Raw genomic sequence first — 24,557 nt, forward strand, 5'->3', positions numbered from 1 at the left:
AGAATGAGAGACAATGAGGGAGAGCGAACGCGGCGATGGGAGGGTGCTCTTGATTCGTTTGCCCCCGAGTTTAGCCGTCTGGTGAGCGCTGTTGCTCTGCGGCACTTGTTTTTTACCTAATGGTATTGTGAAAGATCCGAACTTACAAGATCGAATTCTTAATTATTACAAAATCTATAGCGCTGCTATGAGTTGCTGGTATAAAAAAACAATCTTTTTACAAATGTGTTTCAGAGAAAGAAGGTACAATTGATGAAGTGGTCATAGGGCCCCAGCCAATTAGTACTTCAGTATCAAGCAAGGGAGGAGCAGCAAAGTATGTGTATTCATCCACTTTTATGTTAGGTAACATGTCAGTAATCTGTAATGAAGTGGTCACGTTGTCAGAATTTTGTTTATGTAAATGTGAAATTCATCACATGACAAAAATCTCATTAGTTTCCTTAACTAGATTTTTCCATTTTCTTTAAGAGATATTGGTGAAATACTGCAGTCTGTCTTGCTATCTTGCAATATATGTTGTCTCTTTACCATGAAATATATATACCACCACAAAAATTTGACTGTAATTGTGGTAGCTGCTGTTAGTTAGAAATGACTCTGCTTGCAACGTATATCATGGATATGCTATGGCATAAAATCTATTCTACTACTAAAATCATATAAAGCTGTGCCATAGTATGAGCGTAGAACGAATTATCTATGCAAGATAATTTTGTTGTATTATATTCAGTATTATTCGATATTACAGGGTGAGAAATTAACGCAAGTTTGGAGTCAAATACTCCCTGATTTACTGTCGGACTACCTGATTTGACATATGCAGGAGTCCGTGTGACTCCCTGAAAATTCTGCTATATAGTAACTAGTTCATTCCTGAGCACGGCCTCATGGTATTACCGTATTTTTCCAGCAAATGTCCAAAGAAAATTTGGCAGACGTGCAACTGCATGAATCTTCAAAATAAGCACATGCTTATTGCTAATATCTTTAGTTTTGAACTTCAAACTGCGGACTCCCTTTTTTTAAGGGCAGGGAGTTCGTTGGACTCCATTGTTCAAAAGTTAATTTCTACCCCTGAATGGTTCTGTAAATATTACTAATGCATTCTTAAATGTATTACCTGTTCACTGCTTGTGTGATAATTTAAAATACTTGCTATTCGATTACTAACTTCTTAATTTTGTTTTGTTTTATTTCCTTATGCAGTTATGGTCACGCACTGCTGCCAGGAGAAGGAGAAGCTATGGCTGCTTACGTTGCAGAAGGCAAGAGAATTCCTCGCAGAGGTGAAATCGGACTGACAAGCAATGAAATCGAGGATTATGAAGCAGTTGGCTATGTGATGAGTGGAAGCAGGTAGGTAGCAATTATAGTGCCAGACTATTTTGCACCCTAGGCAAGGCCAACTACTTACACCCCCCCCCCAAAAAAAAACAGTTATAACTGATGTAGGCCTGGAAATTTTTAGAATATCTTTTAGTTACACAGATGGATCGTATAAAACTGTGCCCCTCAAAGGTCCATACTGCGCCCCTCTGAGGTCTGCGCCCTAGGCGGCTGCCTAGTCACGGAGGCAGCCCCGGACTGGTGTGCAGCGCCAAAACACCGCGTAGCTGTAGCAATTACAAATACGCTGCACTACCACGAATACTTTTACGAATACTTTCACGAATACTCCTACGGAACGGGGGTCGAAATGAGCTAGCAAGTGTTCTGTCGATCGCATGAAGCTTTTGACTACACACGTAGCTAGAGATTTGCTCGAAATGCACAAAGAAGTTTTTAGGCTAAGGGGCGTGCGTCCTTTACCGGTAAAAAAACGGAGTTTAAACGTTTTATGTGAAGACACTCCCACGGCGAATGCCAATCACGGTGTCGTCACACACGCCTTCGTAGCATACCGAGCCGCGCTCTGCTTATCTCGACGGAGGGCTTTTTCTGGACACGGGCGCAGCCGCCAGCTCACCTCCCCCCGCATCTCGTCGCCCTCCCAGTCTCGGTCGCTGTGCAAATGTCCCGCGCAGTCATAGGCTAATATAAGCGCGGCTATGGGCGGTAGGAAAGTCTACTAACTATCATATGGCGCGAACGAGTTGAATTACATTTCTATATATTCTAGCACACGGGTCCTGCACACGGGGGCGGCCGGCCAGCGCGCGCGCGTTCCTAGCATTATCGTGGGGGTTTCTTCAAGGGGAGGGCAGTAGCGCACGGAAATGCTCGCGCATGCGGAGGTGAGCGGGGGGCGGTGTCTGCCAGAATAAATTGAGAAAATCACGTCCTGTGTTTTAGCGGTGAATCACTTTATTCATTTCCCGTTTGTCCTTTACAGGTAAAATTACCAGTGTTATTATTCCATTCGTTAATATTAATAGAACTAGTGTACTGTGTCAGAACGATGTTAATTCTCGCCTTTGTAGAATAATCGGGTGATTTTGTTCGCATGTTAATTCAGACAAAGCGACTTGTTGTGGCGACGGCAGGGCGGGAAGTTTGCACTGCAGGCCGGGGTTGCTGTGGCGATACATATTGTTTATCAAAGAGCAGCACGTAGGCCGGTTTACATGTAATCGCTCGAGTTTAGAGGCGCGTTTTAGAATACATACGTACTTACATTTTTGTTAGATATTTGATGATACTATACTACATGTACTATATTCTGAGACCTGTTGCAATAGTACTGGGACGAGTTAATGCAATACGAAGCTAGGGTTAGTGTGCGAGTTAGTGTGGCTTTGACAGTGATAGGAGAGATAAAAGTTGGCAACAATACTTAATTCCTATGAGGATAGAGACTCTGTCAGATAGGAGGGGCCGAGTAAAGTTATTGTTGGGAACAACAAGACAATAGGTGTTAGTAAGTTGACTGAGAGCAGAATTATTAATCAGTCATTCAGAATTATTCAGCCTTTATTTCATGGTCTCAGTTACCACAATTACGTAACAAGTATCTACTAAATCCAAGTGATGTTTGAACCTTGATGTGTTTGAATGTGAACGCCGGCCAGCGCAGCAGACAGTTTCAAAGCAACTAGATCCGTGGTCAGGATAAACGCCTAGCTCCTTTGCACGTCGCCTCTCTAGTATCCCGTCTCTCTTCTGGTGGGCCTAATGGTTGCACCAGCCATGCGTATAGTGCTTTGTGAACATTCAAGCATGACACTAGTCCACGGAGCAGTGGATTTTGAAGGATTGTAATTGTGAGGTTTATCATTCTCGATATCAATGCAAATCCATTGAGAAAATTTGGGAGGGGTGTATTATATTAAAAAAAGTTTGAAATTAACTGTTTAGTTTAGAGGCATTACCACCTGTTTTTATTCTCGAACAACATGAAATTATAATTAACATTCCAGCGACAAAACTTAACCTTTAATGTGATTATGTCACCATAAATAGTAAAAAGTAAAAAAAACTTTAAAGGGATCGTTTACTCTAGGTTCTAGGGTTATTTTCAGTTAATTTCGGCTAACATTACGCTACATAAAAAGTTTCATGGTTCAATCACCATTAGAAATATTATTAAAACATGTTTTAAAACTAACGTCTACAGTTTGATTACAACGACGGTGGTGCCACTCAACGCGCACGATCTGATAAGTTGCGCAAAACCACTTTTCAGCCAAGGGCTACAGACCGAGGGTGTTTCTTATTTATTAATTTAAAAGCAAAAGGATTGTAATATCTTATAAACGACATATAGTTTCAGTTATATTATGGATAAATTTGTCCTAAAATGTACATCGTTCGGTTAAATAGCATTTAGGTATGAATATAATTGCACCTTTGTGATTAGCCCTCGGTCTGTAACGTGCAAAATAAATTGGCAAATACGCAACTTTTTCAGGGTGGCAGCATAGTCGCGGGTGTCATGGCGCCGTTCAAATTTCGTAGCGTTGATGTGTAATTAATTATAACAATTAAATTAGGTATCTGGTAACAAATACGTGTGGGTATAGACGATTTGTTATACAGTAAGTACAGTTGTATGCAGTCTATTATCCATTTAACCACTCTTATCTCTATCTACCTATCTTATCTCTATCACTTTATCTCTTTGTCCACTCTTTCACAAAATGTAAGTGATTCTGTTCTCTTTTTATGGTTAAATTGCTGCAATATACTTTCTATTTTGCTATTCGGTTCGATGTGAACCTACACTCATGACTCATATATAGCCCTAGCTCCAAGAAACGGTATCGCTAGGGTTAGGATACCCATAGGTATAGACAATCCGTCGCACAGCCTGGTCGGGCTAATATAGCCCATACTCATAGCAAGCATTTAATATCGCTATCAATATATCAAATTGCCCAGGTTTTTAGGATTTTTAACTAGTTGAGAAACAATCTTATCAGGTAAGAATTTGAGGATAAATATAGTTCCATTAGTACCTATTTCTCATGTAAAAAAATTGCAACAATATTTTTACAAATATTCAGCATAGAAAATTAATGACGTAGTCAATTTAATTAACACAACATTGTGCATGCACTCGTTCAGTGCACAGCTTACTCACTGCCGAGCTGAGGTAACATACTGATGCGTTGTCAGTGTATCCATGAAAAGGAAGGCGTTTCTGTTTAAAACAATTTTGTGCTGTTATTAGTTTCTACATTATAGTACAGTTTGATAATATAGTTTTGAGTTTTTAAAGATTAAAAAGATTTTTTATATGAAGATTATAATTATATTAGAATATAATATATAAAGATTAAAAAGAAACTATAAAAAAACTTCTTTTTTTAAAGTACATACCCAATCCACACTGTTTGCTAATGCTTAGAATAACTGGCACCTTGTGTCATTTAGAATTGTCTATAACCTTACTGGCTAAATTCATATTAGTTTGCCTTACTTCAATGCACATTATCTCACAAACCAGCTGTTGTATCTCTCTTAGTGCATGAATTAGAGTAGATATTTTTACCTCACATCACTCTTACTCCAATAAATTAGAGGACGCCGATATGTGAAACTCAACCACCACCTTTATTCCTAGAATCCGGAGAGTGCTCCTTCCCGCCAAAATGATACATCAACAATAGAACATTACACCAGCCTTCTTAGTTTCGCTTATCAACAGCTTGACTAAAAATTGGGTCCGTGTTTACACTATTTGTAGCGGAGTGACTACATTAACTTCTTTGTTTATTTTACATCTAAATGGTTTATTTATTTTTTCTTCATATCAAGCACCAACGGATCATACACGTGAACTCCTCTTTATTCTCTTATTTTCTGCCTATGTCGTCTTATGTAACATAACGAACGAACGTATCTTAACGAACGGTTAATCTGGAAAAATTCAAAGAGCACATTTACTATTTACCGTGTGTGCTATGCTGTTTGTGTAGCTCGCTATGGACAACAATCTTTCTGGTAAATACAATTCAAATACACGTACGGCAATCACAGCCGAATCTGCTACTATTAATTTAGAAAGACATTAATAATTATTTATAAACACAAATCCCTTACCACGCTGGGTTCTTTAGGGTTTTAGAAGCACATTAAAATTCACGTCTTCACCGGTAAGCCACAATGGCGAAAAAGAGCGCGTGCGTCACATCCCTTGGCAACTAGCCGGTATCAATGCGCTGCTGCATAAAGTAGTGCACCGCGTAACCGCGTAGTGGCAGGAGTTGTCACCAACACTATTCATGTGGTAGTACAAGTGTAGGGCCGTGGGATTACAAACATAGGCAACTTCACACACCAAGTAAAACAAGCGGTCAGGGAATAAGCGATGCCTCCCGCCAGTCTCTAAACGACGTAATTAAGAGCCGTAAATAAAGTAGCCTTGTCACTATGCGGGCACTGACCGAGGTCACGTCCGAGTTTGTCGGACACATGTCATTAAGGGAGTACCTTAACGACAAGTGGTCGCGACACGGCCGGAGTGAACGACCTTCGAATAAAAGCCGCAACGTGGCGAGGACGGGGGGCAGGATATAAGGAGAGAGTTATTGGGTAGACAGGACTCTCCAGCTGCTAGGTGGTACGTGTTACACCGTTACTCTTCGTGTTTAGAATAAACCTATCGTTCACCGTTTACCGTTTACACCGTTGTTGTTCTGAATATCTACGTCTACTATTTACAAGCGTATGTTCAACGCTACACAAGTATGAGTTTAACTAAGAAGCATATATTCCGTATGTTCTAATTTGAGTGGCAAGCCTACCATGTATGTGGCCCAACATTCATTGAGAAATATTGAGTGCCCATATTATGCTTGCTCTGGCTGTTGAGATTCAAAGTGTCAACAACTGCTGCTAAATGCAGATGATTGCACTTTAGCTTTTGCTGGAAATGAGCTAATGCGTATTTGTGGTAAGGTGATATAATTATAAATGATGCAAGATGTCAGTTCTTCTTTCTAGTGTGGTGTTAGATATCAATTGTTTTTCTTTAATTCTATAGCTTCAGCGGGCAAAGGCTGAAGCACCCAGATTAGGCACAGCCAACTCAGACCAAATCAGTGCTTCCATTTACCAGAGCACCACCACCACCCTCGCACCCCACCTGCATCTACCAACCCGTCTCCCGCACCACCCCTCCAGGCACCAGCAGCCTGGTAGCCTCCACCCACCACCCACTAGGATCCCCATCCCCGAATTTCCACCACCCTATCACCTTAACCAGCTTACTCCTATTATCCTTACTAGGGCTATATTCGGGACCAACAATAAGTAACGATGGTGTGCGGTGGGGCAAGGGGGCAGTTTGTGTATTTTCACAATTCGTGGGTTTAATGCCTGACCAATTACGAAGTTTACACCAGTTCCTAGCTAATAGCCTGCCAAGCAGATGATCACAGCATTAAATACAGTTATGTCGTGATTATGAATGCTTGTTTATCTTCTAAAACGTTCAGTTGCACTCACATGCCTTATATTTCCTATATATATATATTCCTTAACCGAACACCCATTTTACACGTCTTGTAGGTGCAGTCCTTGCTGTCATGTCTTTTTGTGAGTGTTCATCTTTCCCCGCCACTATGCAGACAATTTGTGCGGGAGTTCCTGTCAACACACCAGAGAACTTCTATGACTGCATGTGGGCTGAGAAATCCTTAATGGTTTTACTTCAATTTTCCTTGGCAGACATCGCCGCATGGAAGCTGTGCGACTACGTAAGGAAAACCAGGTGTACAGCGCAGATGAGAAGAGAGCACTGGCTCTATTCAATCATGAGGCACGCTCAAAGAAGGAAGCTGTTATCCTGGGCCAGTTCAGAGAAATGATCAGCAGTAAGGCACACAGCAAGGGCTAAAAGCTTCTGGAATAATGACGTAGGAAGACCAAAAGACTCGTTATATTTCCAGTATACGAGAATTAGAATTTGTGTTTGTCTGGAATATTTCCATGCATACAGCTAAAGATTATAAAAAAATCTTTTGTGAAAAAGACTGAAACACTTTCAGATGGGAAGAGCTGAAAGCCTGCAGGCTAATTACACAGGTTGCCAAAATAATTGAGAACTAGAAGGCACTGGAATAATCCAGCGGTATGACATGGCAGCATCGCATGTGTAAGCATGATTGCATGACATGCAAGTGTTTTTACTGGGCTATCATAAAGGCCAAAACACATTGTAGTGGCAACGACCTACCATAGTCGGAGTGATTGGTACTAGTTGCACTGCAAGCATTAATGACTGGTGTTAGGTCAAAGAGCATCTCCCTTCACGCTGCACAATAGCAGATATTTAAAGTTTATAAAAGTCATGACTGTCGTAGAGTGTTGTGTGGCCTTATTCAGTGCCAGATGTTGTAGAATATGGTAATCAAGAGCCATAAATTATTACTAGTAACATGAAATGGTAACTGCATAAAAAATATGCGGAAATTTGATATAAATATTATTGCTGATAAGAACATTTGCATATTCAGCGCAAAAATTTATATAGTAATGTACATAAAAATATTGTTTTGTTGAGATCTAGTAAACAGCACAGTAACTATATTATCAGGAGTAAGATAATATAGGAGGAGTATGACGCTCCAAAACACGTGAAATTCAACATTTGCTTGTCATTACAAGACCATTCTTCACAGGCTAGCCACTGTTTGAACGTGACGGCAAACGTAAACCATCACCATAGTCAAACGCTATAAACCATGTGTGACGTCCAAAGCTATATCTCCATAACAAGAAGAGGTATGGAAACAAAGTAAAGTTTGAGTGTGCGGTGGATGCCCAACGCTAATTTAGATGTAATTTTTATCGAGTTGCACGTAATATATCATCGGTAAAATTAGGCAAGCAAATGTTGAATTTCACGTGTTTTGGAGTATCATACTCTTCCTATATTATCTTACTCCTGATATTATGTTACTATTTCTACAAATTCACAGTTCTGTTAAATAGTAACCATTGCTCGTATTGCTGTTTGCACAGAAGTTTGTGGTTTGGTGTACACAAAAGCCAATAGCTAAGGCAACAGCAACCGGGTACAACATGTACCAGTGCTATGAAAAAAACCTCAAAGTAAAGTATTGCATTATTTGGCAAAACTTTGTGATTATATTTACTGAAATCTGGAGAGCAGCACAGTAACAATATTATGTTATAGTCTGGTAGTAGAGCATTTTGACCAGGAAAAAATTCTATGGAGGAAATTTTTTCGAGTCTAAATATTTAGCACATTTTTGCATGCTTTTGTATGGAAAAGGTAAACGAGTAAGTATTTTACGAGACTTTTGGCAAGTTCATTAACCTTTATTACAGAAAATGCAAAGTCCCACCGGGCCCCAATGGAAGATTCCAGTCCAAAATATGAACGAGCGCCAGAACGTGGCCCTGCACAATTGTCAAGCATTTTGTCATGTATTTTGTGTAAGTGTAGTAATGGCAAAAAAATAAAAATAAACATGCAGTTTACCTCTAATTAACTATGGGAAAACAATATCTCCATTATTGTCAACATTGTTTATATCGTCAAGGATAACCTCCTTGGTACTTTGACAACTCTCTCCTCTGCAGACTCCACCGGCTGTTACACATTTCTGTCCATGTTTACGACAAGAACAACTGTTATTACCACAAGGATTTCTGACTGAAAGTTTGCAGTTACATCTGATAAACTTCAGTAAGCTTTCTTATGCTGCTGCTTCATTTAAGTCTGTGATGACTGGTGTTAGTATGGTATCAGCAAGTTTTCAACCCCATTGAATCAGATCCAGACCATTGTTTGTGAGCTTGAACCAAGGTAAGACTTGCAAGTAAACTCGCAATCTGAAAATATGCTGCTCTTTCTGTAGGTGAAAGCTTTTGTGGGTCGATTGAGGCTTTGCTTGTCGTTACCATCTCCATGTATTTAGCGTACCGTAGACTGTTCAAAGAACCATATGGTCTGCCTTTATGTAAGACAACATATAACTGGATACCAGCTTTGCGAACCTGTTCTACTATCGGTCATCAAGAAGGATATCTGCTGCAATTTTTCTGATTGTTTTATCTTCTTCAAAAGACTGGGTTTGCGATGCCCATATGTTGCAGAAGTGGTGTCGCAACCACTCCACGCATGGACGAACGGGAGATGAGATGTTACAACCTTGTCAGATTTGTTAACAAGGTCCTGAACTTTCCATAACTTCAAACCTTTCTTTGACCTCTTTGCTTCTGAGTGGAAGTATATATCAGCCATATTCTGGCTGCAATGGTACATCAAGAGGACAAGTTTATCCGTATCATCTGCTACTACACTTACTTCTCTTCCTTGTCTTGCAAATTGAAGGGCACATTCCACTATCAATGTGTCAGCATCTCTAGTAATGTTGTGCAAGATCTGACCATCAGCTTCAAAGTATTGAGTCAGCAACGTGATGAACTGACGTTTGTTCTTCTCATTTGCGAGAAAGGTCTGCTGGTCATTGTGAGCCTTTGTAGATTCACTAAGCTGAATATCTGCACACGTTTTTCCAACTCTTCGCTGGTGCTCGTGATCTTTAATTGAAGGACCCTCTTTGTACCCATCAAATACGATGCAACAGTTGCCATAACTTGCACGCTATATATAGTTGCATCGTTATGTCTTTGTATGTCACCTTCTTTTGCTATTGATAGAAGGGTTACTTCTGCTTGGTGTGAGATGCCGCCTCGTGCGTATAGTTTGACGCTCATTGATGTTCGCTGTCGGGTGTATCACGTCACTAAATGTATCGTATCAAATGATCCGGGATCACTGATACCAGGTCACTAACATCACATGATGCACTGCGCACGGACGGCTCGTGATCGTATGGTTATTGTTATAGTACTTTGCGATGTGTATGTGGCTCCCAGATTCGGTGTGTTGGCATCAATGTTCTTGCTGCGGTTGCGTAAGCGACATGAGTGTATTGACGAGTAACGACCAATCTCACAGTAGAATGCGAACACGTCGTTGTAGAGTAACGGACTATAGGTTTTATTCTACTCAAAGAATCACTAATGCAGGCTAGATGACGTTTTACAGTACACTTAAGAAAACGCGACTTTCTTTTAAGACACTTCTCTGACTCTCTATCTTTTACTGCCACGCCTTTTTCTCTTTGGTTTGGGGCGCGCTAGCGCGTCCATATTGGGTAACGGAGACGCGCGCTGTGCCCCCACGTGTTAGAATATGGGTCATGTGTCCGGAGGCCTGGCTGGCCATTGGGTTGTGCAATTCTGCATTGTAGAATTCGCTATTCTTAACCGCACTATTCTTAACGACTACTTAATGTTCTAACCTTGGGCGCCTCAAAATATCTCCCGCTGCGCGCCGCGCGTAGCCGCTGCTACACTATTTGACTCAAAAAATCTTTCAAAAACATACATAGCTTGCACCTTTTCTGCAGACGGTTGTAAAGCATTTTCGATGGCTTGTGCTAGTTGTGCTTTTACAGGTTTGCGCTTAAAATTGTCTTTAAATAGTGAAATTGGTATTGCTGTAAGCTCATAGCCAAAGTATGGAGCCATGTCTTCCTCTCTCACTCAGTACAATAGCTATCTATTGCGAAATCTCGAATTTCGCCTGTGCCGGTTCTATCATCGACGTTCCGTTATATGCTCTTTGATTGATGCTGAAAACACTCCACATATATATCACTCGTGGTTTTATTATACAACGCTCCATACAGCTCCATACATACGGTGACTGCTCGCTAGTCCGACGGCCCAATAGTCCGAAAGCCCACTAGTCCGAAAACCCACTAGTCCGAAAGCCCACTAGTCCGAAAACCCACAGGGGATGGGGTATCGATCTATAGTCTTAATGTTTAATTATTTATTTATTTTTTAATTATTTAATTTTAATTTTAATTTTTAATTTTAATTGTATTTATTTTGTAATTGAAATTTTGGGGGGGATGTAGGGGGAGGTGTGTGTGGAGGGGGAGCTAGGTGTGTGGATGCGTGCAAAATTCTAGACTACGATAAAACCTTGTTATACCGCCCCTTGTTATACCGCCCCTCGTAATACCGCCAACCTCACTTGGCACCCGCACAACCCTCACACGCGATATTACGGAAAACTATATACACATTAAATGATACACATAATATAATTATAACACGTTACACAGAAATGTTTAGGAACTGTTACAGCACAACAGCCGCTGTGGTCCTCCTTAGTTCCTCGACTTCTTCTTCTTCTCCCGCTTCCTCTTCGGCTTGTCCTTCTTCTTCTTCCGCTTCTTCTCCTGCTGGGCACCTCTCCTCGTCGTCGGCTTCTTCTCCTGCTGGGTACTTCTCCTCGTCGTCGGCTTCTTCTCCTGCTGGGCACCTCTCCTCGTCGTCGGCTTCTTCTCCTGCTGGGTACTTCTCCTCGTCGTCGGCTTCTTCTCCTGCTGGGTACTTCTCCTCGTCGTCGGCTTCTTCTTCTTCCTCCTATTCTCCCGCCACACGTGTTTCTCAAACACAAACTCCGGCCCCTTTTCCGGCCGCACGTGTCTCTCTCGGACTCCACTCAACCGGTTCGTCTCAAATTGTCACTTCACTCGACGTCTCCTTACACGTCTACCTTAGACACAATCTCTACACGTCTATATCAGACCAATACTTCACACGTCTATCTCAGACACAAACTGTACCCGTCTATAACAGACCCAACTTCCACACGTCTATTCCAGACAAAAACTCCAGGCCGTCTGACCTCTCCCGCACGTCTCACACTCGCCAGCTATCGCGCGTATGAATCACCTAGGACTTAATCTAGGTCACGCCGCGTGTCTAAACTCTGTCACTTGTGACACCAGGAAAATGCCAATGTACAGATCGTTTGGATCTGTTTGTACGTAATTTAGCCTCGTAATACCGCCCCTTGTCAACTGCCAACCGCCAGCATTATGGCTATGTACAATCCTATATAAACGCATTGAAAATACACTCATTATACTGCTTATACAGCAGTAGTATTTAGCGGTATACTAGTAGTAGCGGTTGAGATTCTGCCCCATCATCACTTGATGCTCGGGCGTCAATTCAGACTGTATAGACCCTTCTTAAATATTTTCATGACCTGGGGTCTGTGAGGCCCACAAATGTAAAAATCAACCACAAATGTAAAGATAACCACAAATGTCATAACATGTCAACCACAAATGTAAAAATAACCACAAATGTCATAACATGTCAACCACAAATGTAAAAATAACCACAAATGTCATAACATGTGAACCACAAATGTAAAAATTTTGTTTAACCACAAATGTAAAAACTTTGTTTCATTGTAAAATAAGTTATTATCAGATGTATGTATGTGTGTGTGTGTGTGTGGGCACGCGCGCGTGTGTGTGTGTGTGTGCGCGCGCGCGTGTGTAGTGTGTGGTGTTGTGTGTGTGCGTGGTGTGTGCGTGCGAAGCGTGCATTGTGTGCGTGCATGCATCGTGTGTACGTGCGCGCGTGCGTGTGTACGCAGAAAAGTTCGACAGTAAGCACCCCTGCGACTGTCAGCGACGGGTTCGACTGGAAATTGTCAGATCGCCATGCCGCAGTCGGCGAGCGAGTCGTACAAGTTCTACTCAATGCGTTTATATAGGATCTGTACTAGCTCAGTATGGCGCGGCGATAAGTAGGATGGCGGTTATTATCGAGGGCGGTATAACGAGGTCTTACCGTATTCTACAATTTGCCACACATACCACACACAGCCCCCCACACACACCTCGCCCTACATCCTCCTAAAAATTAAAGATTAAAATTCATTAAAATTAATTAATTATTAAGTTAAACATTAGGTATATGATCGGTTACCCCATCCCCTGTGGGTTTTCGGACTAGCGGGTTTTCGACTGTGGGCTTTCGTACTAGTGGGCTTTCGGACTATTGGGCCGTCGGACTAGCGAGCTGTAACCAATTTAGTGTCTCCTCTATTTTAATTATACTGTCAGCAACTTATCATATGTCAATTTGTTATTGCCTAGCACTTTTCTAAGACATCGTTTGACAATGCCTACCATCCTCTCAAAAAATTCACCCTACCAGGGTGCTCTCTCTAAATTAAACTGCCACGTAATTCTTCTTTCTTCCAAATCAGTTTGCACCCGTGGATGCGCATAAAGCTCCCTTAGCGCCTTATCTGCAGCCTGAAATGTTTTCCCATTATCTGACACTATTAAGCTTGGTGTCCCCTTCCTTGCTGAGAACTTGCGCAAACTTCGAATGAAAGCTTTTGTTGTCAAATATTTTACTAAGTCTAAGTAGATTGCTCTTGTTACACAACACGAATACAATACTATGTACATCTTTTCCATGTTCCCCATCTTTCCTTTTATAAAAAGAGGTCCCGCAAAATCCACCCCTACTTTAGAAACTGCGGTGGCTTACTCGACACTCAGGCATTGGTGCCATTGGTGGTGTAGTACAGGCTTTTTCCTCTAACCTTTTACATGTCATGCATTTCCCCACAACTCTCTTTACAATTTGTCGGGCCTTTGGTACCCAACATTTTGATGTTACCTCTGCTAATGTTGCTCTTACACCACTATGATGCACTCTCTTGTGACAGTCTCTAATAAACAGTTCAGTTACCTTGTGAGTATTCGGTAAAATAATTGGGCATCTCACTTCAAGTTCCATATTTGAGTTGCCTAACCTACCCTTGCAGTGCAAGATTCCTCCTTCCTCTACCTAACTAACATGTAAAGACCTAACCTTCTTACATGTTGCTTAAATTCACTCTGTTTCCTCAAGTCTGCCTGTGCTGACTTGAACCACTCTTTCTCGGCCTCTAACAATTCTATAACTTTTAACCTTCCTGTCTGCCTTACATCACTGTCATTCCGTGTCTTTATATTGAATATAAAGCGTCTGACCCAGGGTATCACTCTGTATAGCCTTTCTAGATTACTGTATCTGTCTAGGTCTATCACTGCGGCAATATCTTGTGGTTTATCTATTTCAACCACCATTGTTACAGACTGTTTTTCTTCTTCAGCTACTTACGGTTTTTCCCCCACCTCTCACTAGCCATCCCGATTGTGGCCCTATCGGACCCCTGCCGCCATGATTTACTCTCTTTTAAGGTGTCTTCCAATGCCCCTCGAGAGCCTATGTCTGCCGGGTTTTCCTCTCCTTGACAGTACCACGAATCCTTGTGGTTTGTAAGTCTTAGAAATTTGTTGACTATGCTGTGCAAACTGCTTCCACTCTCCCGGTTCTGTAACCAGAACAGAACAGTTACACTATATACCCAAACCCGTGTCTGATAAATTTCCACCTGCGACTGAAGTGCTTCCTTCGCTGCTTTCATAAGCTGGGCTAGTATTCTAGCTCCCATCACTTCCAATCTTGGAATACTCTGGGCCTTCAGTGGAGCTACACGGGTCTTTGAGGTTAACAATCTCGCATGGACGCGGTAAACAAAATAGATCACTGCACAGTATGCTTTCTTACTAGCATCTCTGAAGCCATGCAAGCTACAATCAAATAGCCTCTTTGACTCTGACCCGTGTACGCACCTACTGATCATAATCACCTTCGTTTTGCGAAAGTCTTCTATTCACCCTTCCCATTTCTTCCTTAGCTCACCGATGATCTCTTCATCCCAATCTAATTTCTCTCTACTCAATTCTTGAAAAAGCATCTTATTCTTACAATTACTGGGCTAACCATTCCTAGTGGGTCAAAGACCTTTGCTACTGTCGTGCTTTTTGTTTGTTTCTTTGCGTCTCTTGGTACACGAATAACCAGTTATAATTTAAAGAGATAAGTTTTATTCACAATCAGAGCATTATGGCGGCAACTGGCGCTGCCGGGCCATCCGTACAAATAGAAAATGAACCAATAAGAAATCACTATTGCGTATGACGCAATCAAGGTATTAGTATTATACTGATAATATGACATCTCCTTTGTTTCATAAAAAGATGAACAGATTCTATACATTTGAAATGTACAAGATATGATGTGCAATCACATCAGCACAGTTACAAGTCCAAACGCTGTGGGGGTTTGATTGTCTTGGCTGAACGACGCAGGCCCGATTCTACAGCAACTGGTGTGGGCACATCGGGGGCGCCGGGGGTATCGTAGCTGTCGTCGGGTGCGGGGACGGTTGACGTGTCATCCGGTTCATGACGGTGGAAGGTCTCGCCAGTCTTCCTGATGTGGTGGCGATTTTGCCTGAATGTTCTGCCGGTGGTGTGGACAATGTATGACCGCGGGTTACGGTCGGCAGCAGCCACTATGGCTGGTTGCCAGCGCTTGATGATGGGGTCACCCACTCTTACGCTCTCCTCTGTGCGTAGCTCTGGGAGCGTGTGGGGGTAGCGGCGGTCGTGGAACCTCTGTACGTCCTGGCGAAGCTGTAGGGTTTCGTTGATACGCCCATCGCTGTGTACCGGAATCGTGGGAAGATTTGCGCTGTATCGGCGGTTGTTGAGCAACCCACAGGTGTTGTTCTGAGGCACAGCATGGCGAGATGAGGGTCGTTCCCACTCTCTCTCGCCTTCGTGAAAACGTTCTTCACCGTCTGGACAGTGCGCTCAATAAATCCATTGGATGAAGGGAAGTGCGGTGAACTGGTTTTGTGGATAAACCCGTACTGCTGGGCAAACGTGGTGAATTCTGCCGCCGTGTACTGAGGACCGTTGTCTGTCAGCAGCTCCTCGGGCACACCGTGCTCGTCAAAGATTGCCTTCAGGTGGTTGATGACCGAGCGAGATGTTGTAGAGTGTAGGCGGCGGACGACTGGAAACTTGCTGAACATGTCAGCCACCAATAAATAGTCCTTCTGTTCCCAGTGGAACATGTCAGAGGCAAGCGTATGCCATGCGTATGGTGGTACATCATGCGGATGTAACGACTCAGCTTTGTTGGCGGGCTGATGCGCTTGACACGTACTGCAACTAGCTACAAGTCCGTCGATGTCGCGATTTATCCCGTGCCAAAATACTGCATTACGTGCGCGTAGTTTACACTTCTCGCTACCACTGTGTGCGTAGTGTATCTGTTCTAGTAGTGCAGGTCTCAGGCTTTGCGGTATCAGGATACGTAGCCCTTTCATAATGATGCCATCATGAACAGCAAGCTCGTCCCTGTAGTTCCAGTAGCCATGGAGACGAGGCGGGCAGGCTGCGCGTTTGTCTGGCCATCCGCACACAATGAGATCGCAGAGTTGGGATAGCTCTGTGTCTAGCAGTGTTTCGCGTTTGATGTCCTGCAGGCGCTGCGGAGATGCAGAGAGTTGACTGTGAAGTTCGTGGACAGTGATATCCATGCCACTGATAGCGTCACCTCTGCATGGGTTAACGCGTGATAGTGCATCCGCGAGTGGAATGTCTCGGCCTGGCTTGTAAGTAATGTCGACATCATATGCCTTGACACGTAGCATCATGCGTGCTAGCCGTGGCGGTATGTTGACCATGCTCTTCTTTGCGATGCTGACCAGAGGCTTGTGGTCAGTGTGTATGATCACGTGACGGCCAAACGCATAATGATGAAAACGCTCTAAACCAAAGACGATGGCTAGTGACTCACGCTCAATGTTACTGTACCGCTGCTCAGTGTCTGTGAGTGATTTGCTGGCGAACGCAATTACACCCTTGTCCTGTATGAGGGCTGCTCCCAGGCCACGGAGAGAGGCGTCGACCTGTAGCGTCAGTGGCTTACGTTCGTCATAGAACTGCAGATTCGTGGCGGCTGTGATTTCTCGTTTCACTTCGCCAAACGCTTTCTCATGTTGTGGCTGCCATATATACTCACTAGATTGTTTACACAAATCGCGCAGGGGGCGGATATAGTGGCTAGTCTGGGTGTAAACTGGCTGAGATACATGGCTATGCCTAGAAATGTCTGCATCTGCTTGACGTCCGTCGGGCTTGTCATGGCGCTGATTGCGGCTACTTCGGCAGGGTCAGGCTGCAGTCCATTTGCACCGAGGATGTGGCCAAAGAACGGTATTCTCCGTGCGCAAATCACCATTTTCTTCCGGTTAAACTTTACTCCGGACTCACGTGCGCGTTGTAGAGCGGCGTGTAGGGCATCGTCGTGATCCTTACCGCTTTCATCGAAGCCGTATACGATGAGGTCGTCAGCGATTCCGGTGACGCCTTTGATGTCGCCGAATGTAGCGTCGATCTGGCGTTGAAACACGTCTTGGGCGTCTTTAAGGCCAAAACATAGACGTCTGTACCTATACCTGCCGTAGACCGTGTTAAATGTGGTGAGATATGATGACTCATCATCGAGCGGCACCGAGTGATATGCTTTCGTGGCATCGAGTATAGAAAACCATCTTGCACCGGCCAGCTTGGGTAATATGTCCTCTAGCGTCGGTGTGTAGTGATGTGGTCGTTTGATGGCTTCATTCAGGTCCTTGGGGTCCAAACAGATTCGTAATGTCCCGTCGGGTTTTGTCACGCACACGATAGAATTAACCCAGTCTGTCGGGCGCTCCACTTTTGGCGATGATGCCTTGCTCCACCAGGCTGTAGAGTTCTGCCTTGAGCTGTGCGCGTAGCAATATGGGTACTCGTCTGGGTGAGTGTACTACTGGTTGTGCGGACGGGTCCAGTGTGATGTGATGTGGCTGCGTGAAGCATCCGATGCCTTCAAAGCAATCACTGTACTGGATCAGGGTGTTCTCTCGAGCGACCGGGTCACCTCGTGGCTTTGTTGCCTCTGATGACGTCACAGTGTTGGAGTGCACATCATCTGCTGGCGTGCTTGTAGCGTCAGCAATGTTTATGTTATAGTGTAATGTCACTAACTTCAGCGCTCTGCACGCAGGCAGGCCTACTATAGCGGGACAGTCATCTTTGCTCACGTGGAATGTACAGCATTCACTCTGCTCCCGGTGTGTTAATGTGAGAGAGCATGTACCATAGTGCTCAACTGTATGTCCACCAAACGCGATCAGCTTGGTTTGGGTTGCCTTGCCACAGTTGCCGCACGTCTGTGACGGTGAGCTTGGCGGTCGCGCGTACTGCTTCTTGGCGCCAGTCGGTCTCGGCGTGCGTGCCTTGCTGCTTGGAGCGGTGTGAAGGGCATGTACTGTGTGAACGCCGTGTATGTCATCTAGCTGTCGTGACGTTGCCTCGTAGAGCTGAGCGGTTTTCAAGGCATCTGCTATCGTTGTTGTCTCACCCGTTTCTAATAATTTCGACTGGACACGTCTTGAATGTGCTCTAATGACACGTCGTGTCTAATATGTGCTCGTTCGGCTCTTTGTACTTACAGTCCGAGCACACGAGCTTGATGCGTTTTAGAAATGCATCTACCGTCTCGTTCGGCTTCTGTTTCAGGTTCCTTAGGTTGTAGCGTGCCACGCGGAAGTTGCTGTGCGGTTTGATGTACGCTCCAAACTTCTCCCAGTGTATGTTGAGGTCCTCCTTCTCGTCGCTTCCTAGATCCCATGACTTTGCGATGTCGCGGCCTTCCTGTCCTACCCAGATGAGTAGGTAGCGGACTTTCCTCGCGTCTGGGTATTCAGACAGAGGGCCGTCGAAATACAGTTCGCAGAGCGTCTTGAAATTGCTGAAGGCTACACTGGGGTCGGCTGCTTGCCAGTCCATCGTTGGCGTCGGCAAGCCGCTGAGTTCTGCCATGATCTATGCCGTGATGAAAACACAATCGTGTTTTATCTCTTTGTACGTCTTCCACCCAGCGATAAAACTGTTATTTATCAGATGGTTTGCACTTCTGACACCATGTCGTGCTTTTTGTTTGTTTCTTTGCGTTTCATGGTACACGAATAACCAGGTATAATTTAACCAGGTTTATTTTTATTCACAATCAGAGCATCATGGCGGCAACTGGCGCTGCAGGGCCATCCGTACAAATAGAAAATAAACCAATGAGAAATCACTATTGCGTATGACGCAATAAAGGTATTAGTATTATACTGATAATATGACAGCTACTAAACTCAAAACATTACGTTTAGTTACCGGTAAAATCTCTGCTTTCTTAGCAACCGGGCCGAACTCTAATCTGATGCTATCTGCTTCGTAATCCCAGTCCAATCCTAGGACCTTATGACCTTTTGCACACCCATGTGTTACTAAGCTTGACTAGCATACGATTCTTCTTCATCCAACCTACTCACCTTAATTACCGTTGCACAAACTAACAGTTTCCTCTTACTGTATTTTTTCTCTCAACTCTCGATCATTAGTCACCCACTTCCTAAGTTTAAAGCCCCTGTTCGCCATTCTATCTCTAGCCTTCTCATACAGCATATAGGAAGTATCAGTAGTACATTCGCCTGTTACCAGATCATCCACGTAGACCCCTTATACCATTTTCCTGACAAATTCCGTATCCATCTCTGCATACTTAGATATATGATACCGCAGTGTCGCATTTAGCAAAAACGGTGATGCATTCACCCCGAAAACCACACGACAAAAGCGATATTCCTCTACCTCCATATTTCCTTGCAGTACATCTACTGGCCAAAGAAATCTCAAACTATCGCGATCTTTCTTATCTACCTCTATCATCAGAAATGCCTTTTTAATATCTCCCACCAAGCATACTTTATTCTCTCTGAACTTTCGTAAAATATTGTAGAGCAACGGGTTAAGTGAGGGCCCCACATGCAGACAGTCATTTATTGAGGTTCCCATCTTACTCTGTTTTGCTGATGCATCATATATATATATATATAATATACGATCCGATCTCCGTTGTTGCTGCTTCCCTACGTATTACTGCCTGGTGTGGCAAATAGTTGACTTTCTCTATCGGTTCAAGATCAACCACTTTTTCTATGATACCCGACCTTAGCTGCTCTTTAACTATGGCATCATACTCTTCTAGTATCGCTGGCTCTCTCTTCAGCCTCTTAACCTGGCTTTTCATTCTTACTAGACCGCTATCATAATTGCTTGGCAGCGTTCTGTGGCTCTCCTTCCATGGCAATTTCACTGAATACATATCCCCAGTAAATCCTATGGAATCAGAAAACTTCTCACTTACATCCTCACTCTCTCTAATTCCCAGGGTTTCTAAAACCCATAACTTATAGATATCCCTGTGTATGCTATCCTGCTCTGACCTGACTTACTTCCTGGATATAAGGTTTACTTCAGTTCCTGAACCGTCCCTATTGACTACCCTTCAATGGCCATGACAGCACCCATCCTACCTTCGTATCTACCTACGTTTGATGGTTTGGGTGGAAATTAACTTTCTGTCTATTAACCTGGATTCCTGGATACAGATGATCTATAGACCGAACTTGATTACGTCCTTAAATAGATGCTTCTCTCTCTCTCTCTGGAACCCTTCAGTCTCCTGGGCGACATAGGTCATTTGTGCCCTGCTTCCATGTTGCTCGGTTGGTCGCCTTCCGCTCTATTTCCCTCCAGGTGTAGCCCTCCTTGAGTTCCACCTCCGAGTCTCGACTCAAGGTTACTCTAGGCCTTCCTACCCGTCGTCTTCCTTGCGGATTCCAGCTCAGCACCGTGCGTGTTATGCCAGTCGCTTCCTTCCGAAGTGTGTGGCCCACCCAGCCCCATTTCCTTCTTCTCATTAGGATTTCTACCACATTCATGTTGTCGAGCTTCTGGATCCGTGCCCCAACCACCACCATCCGTGCATCACCATGCATCAGATGCCTTTAAACCAGAAGATAAGGACCGTATTCTTGGCTCATTCAAATCAAATGGCTCATGTTGGTTGAACTATTCTTGAATGTTGTACAGGTCAGCAAAATACCGGTTGCTATTAAAAGTCCCGAGTTCCATGAGTTGTTTATTGGTGGTGTGCTTTACATTCGCAATGGATGTCGTAGCATTATGGACTGGGGCACATTTGTGCATGCTGTAGATCCACGAAAGGCAAAGGTCTACATCACACCCCGTCCTCTAGTCAGTCCTCTGCTTTTGGTGGATCTTATGACGACCTGTTCAATTATAAGGTCTGTGAATAATCCTGCCCCGAAGTGATTACTTCTGCGGACTGTATTAAATCCTTGTTCTGTGAAACAATGGTAAATCCAGGGATGGTCTGTTTGTAATATCAGCATCAGTTGCAAATACAGTCGTGCACTCTTTGTACAATTGACGTGGCCAGTTGCAGCAAATAAATTCAACATTAACTGCTTTGAGATGCAGGTTCCAATCTCCAGTTCTTTCAGCGTGAATGAAAATCTTCAGTGTTTCCAAGTATTCAATATATTGCAACAACAACTTGGCTGTTAGTGACATTTCAGAAAGCAATTATCTATACTTTAATAAGCAATCATATAACTTCTTCATTACCCTTGATTCAGCAATACTGGCAACTGGTATATATTTGTCTTTCATTCCTTTATACAAGTCGTGAATCTGTTCTACTTCTGTATATTCAGTTTGTTCTCATCGATACTACTCCCCATTGCTGCAGCAGGTATTTTCATCTTGATATCGGTCAAAGGGGCTTGGGTATCCTCCATACCTTCATTTTGGCCCTCTGGATGAGTACCTGTTTCCACTTCTCTAACAGGTGTTGAAATGGCAGTGTATACATCATTATTACACTTAGAGACATGTCAATCTCCATATTAATGGGGCAGATATGTGTCAATATTTATACGAATTGTGGGTTTTGTGGTAAAAGCACCAAAATTGGCACGAATGAAGTTAAGGGTATACTAAATGATTTGAGATATAGTACCAAGCTGAATTTTTCCTGTAACGGCCGTAACAATGGAAAATCCAAAATAGCTGGTAACTGTGACCGCAATCACTCTAACTGGTGTTTATAACCGAACGTGTTTACAGAACAGTAAGCTGTATAAGCTGTATAGTGTATCCTATCTTAATATTTGCATTATTCCAATATACTAATGAAACTATTAGATTCCGCATATCGACAAACACTGAAAAGAGGACTTTATTGATGTTTTATGCCAAATATTACCAAAGATAGGACAAATAATAGATATTTACTATTCAGATGACGGCCATCTTGAATTTTAGCATTAAGCTGTGCTCTATCTTCAGATACGTGAATTTTTTCACTGAAATAATCACACCATTAGATTCCGCAAGTCAAAAAACATATAAAAAGACTTTATTCATGTTTTTGTGTCAAATATTTACGACGATGGAACAGTTAGTAGATGTTGAGAATCGCGTGGAGGCCACTTTGGATTTTCCATTATTATAGCCGTTACGGAAAAAATCAGCTTGGCACTATATCTAAAATTATTTAGTATACCCTTAACTTCATTCATGCCAATTTTGGTGCTTTTACCACAAAACCCACAATTTTTCACATATCTGCCCCACTATATCACTTGACGAGCCTTGCTCATGCTTATTTTCCATTACAAAACATGCAAAAATGTACAAAATAACTAATAAAAAAAATTCCCAAATTAGATTTTTGAGGATTTTGGATATGGTGTTCTACTCAGAATTCTGTTTCGTTTGACTCTAAAACCAGCGTTATACAATTTTTTTCCGGATGGCATCGATATTTCACCTTCAACTACCGGGCTATTACTGTCATACAAACTCACATTTAGCATATTATGTTACTGTCGTACAAACGCACAGTTACCATATTACGATATTATGTTACTGTCATACAAACTCAGTTACCATGTTATGTTACTGTCGAACTAACTCACAGTTACATTAAATACTAACCATTTCCCATATTACTGTTTGCACTGCAGCTTGTGGTTTGCTATACACGGAGACCATCAGCCATGGCCAGGTATAACAGGGGCGGATCCAGGATTTTAGGAAGGAGGGAGTCTGTAAAAAGGCTGACAGCTGACGGGGCTGACTTTGTAAAAAGGCACTACACGTCCTACCCCCCCCCTTGCCCCACCAAAGCAACCACTCGGCCGCGCCCCCACTTGTAGTGCCCCTTGTATTCGCCCCCACTTGCAGAAAATTTGAAAATTAAAGTGCTTAGATATGTTTTCCTGGCATCTGGAAATGATACCATGTATTTCCTAGTTGCAAAAAATTCATGTTTTTTACTGAAAACTTTTGTGTTGCCAACATTTTATTTGTGATGTGATGACAAAAGTGGAATACAAATTTACTCAAAAACCACACTGTGGTTAGGGTCATGAATCTATCGCAAACGTCCTTCGTTGAAAGAGACAGGCTGATGTCTGTGACTTTGCAGCTAGCAGAGGGTATCAAATTGAACAGAGCAGTCCCAGCTCGGGTTTTAACCGTAAAGCGGGTTTCCATTTCCTGGGACAGATGATCAAGGAATGGAATCGCAAGATTTCACAGATAATAATCAAATGGATTGTCTGCAAAAATGTTTTCTCTGTGCACTTGTCTCTTTGCAATTCTTGGCATCTTCACCTCCCCACCAACACTTCCTACAAGACTTTCAGCCATGTCATACCGGTCACGAAATTTCTTCTCAACTTCATGTCTCATCTGGGCAATCACAGATACCTTTTCGTCTATTGATGCGTAGGCCTCCATGACGTCTAGACCATTTGTCTGAAGTTTCTTTGCCATACCTTTGAGCGGATGTAACCCATTCTCGGAGACAATGAAAACCACAACAAATTCAAACGATGTTATGACTGACAAGAGGCCATTTGCCTTTGTGCAAGTATCTCTGTCCCAGCTCCAATTCTCATCTGCGTCCAGCTCTTCATCCGGTACCAAGATCCTATCGAGACACTTGCACACACAAGGGAAAAGTTCCTGTAGCGTTCTTGTGGAAATTAAGGTTTGCATGAGAAACCAAAATACAATCTTTGCCGGTGGGCTTCTTCAAATTAGTGAACGGCTTTGTAACCAAAACACGCGTTGTAATTCGCTCATCCTTAGGAGGAAATAACACAGTATTTGCACATTCCTCCATTTAGTGTTTGGCTGTATACTAGCCATGGGAACTCTCCATCCCTTTGTAACCATTCCTTCTGAAAGCGGAGGGTTTATGCAGGGGCGGATCCAGCTTTTTGAAAAAGGGGGAGTCAAATTTTTTGGTCCTGTTAAATGATTGACTTTAAATGCACAATAACAAAAACCAAAGTAATAAAAAATACACATATATCAATTGGTATTTATTATGAGTAAAATCAAACAACAATCCCTTTGCCGGGAACAATAGGAATAAGCAGCCTGATGTCTGCATTTGAAGTTTTAGTGATTGAATAAGCGGTTACA

At 43.0% G+C, this 24,557-nt stretch overlaps 1 protein-coding gene across 3 annotated transcripts in view; it reads left to right on the forward strand.

Moving 5' to 3' along the window:
- Positions 1 to 8,198, forward strand: part of LOC106807265 (UPF0396 protein CG6066-like) — a 37,171-nt gene extending 28,973 nt beyond the window's left edge. For 2 of the 3 annotated variants that reach the window (XM_014809560.1, XM_014809561.1), the window contains exons 6-8: positions 235 to 316; positions 1,210 to 1,359; positions 7,114 to 8,198. In XM_014809560.1, coding sequence (XP_014665046.1) covers positions 235 to 316; positions 1,210 to 1,359; positions 7,114 to 7,282 — 401 coding nt within the window. In that variant the 3' untranslated portion in view covers positions 7,283 to 8,198. Of the gene's footprint in view, positions 1 to 234; positions 346 to 1,209; positions 1,360 to 7,113 lie in introns of all 3 variants that reach the window. The other variant, XR_001393646.1, reaches the window with a different exon arrangement.
- Positions 8,199 to 24,557: the final 16,359 nt, after the last annotated feature.

Source organism: Priapulus caudatus, unplaced genomic scaffold (assembly GCF_000485595.1).
Source record: "Priapulus caudatus unplaced genomic scaffold, Priapulus_caudatus-5.0.1 Scaffold204, whole genome shotgun sequence".
NCBI lineage: Eukaryota > Metazoa > Priapulida > Priapulimorpha > Priapulimorphida > Priapulidae > Priapulus > Priapulus caudatus.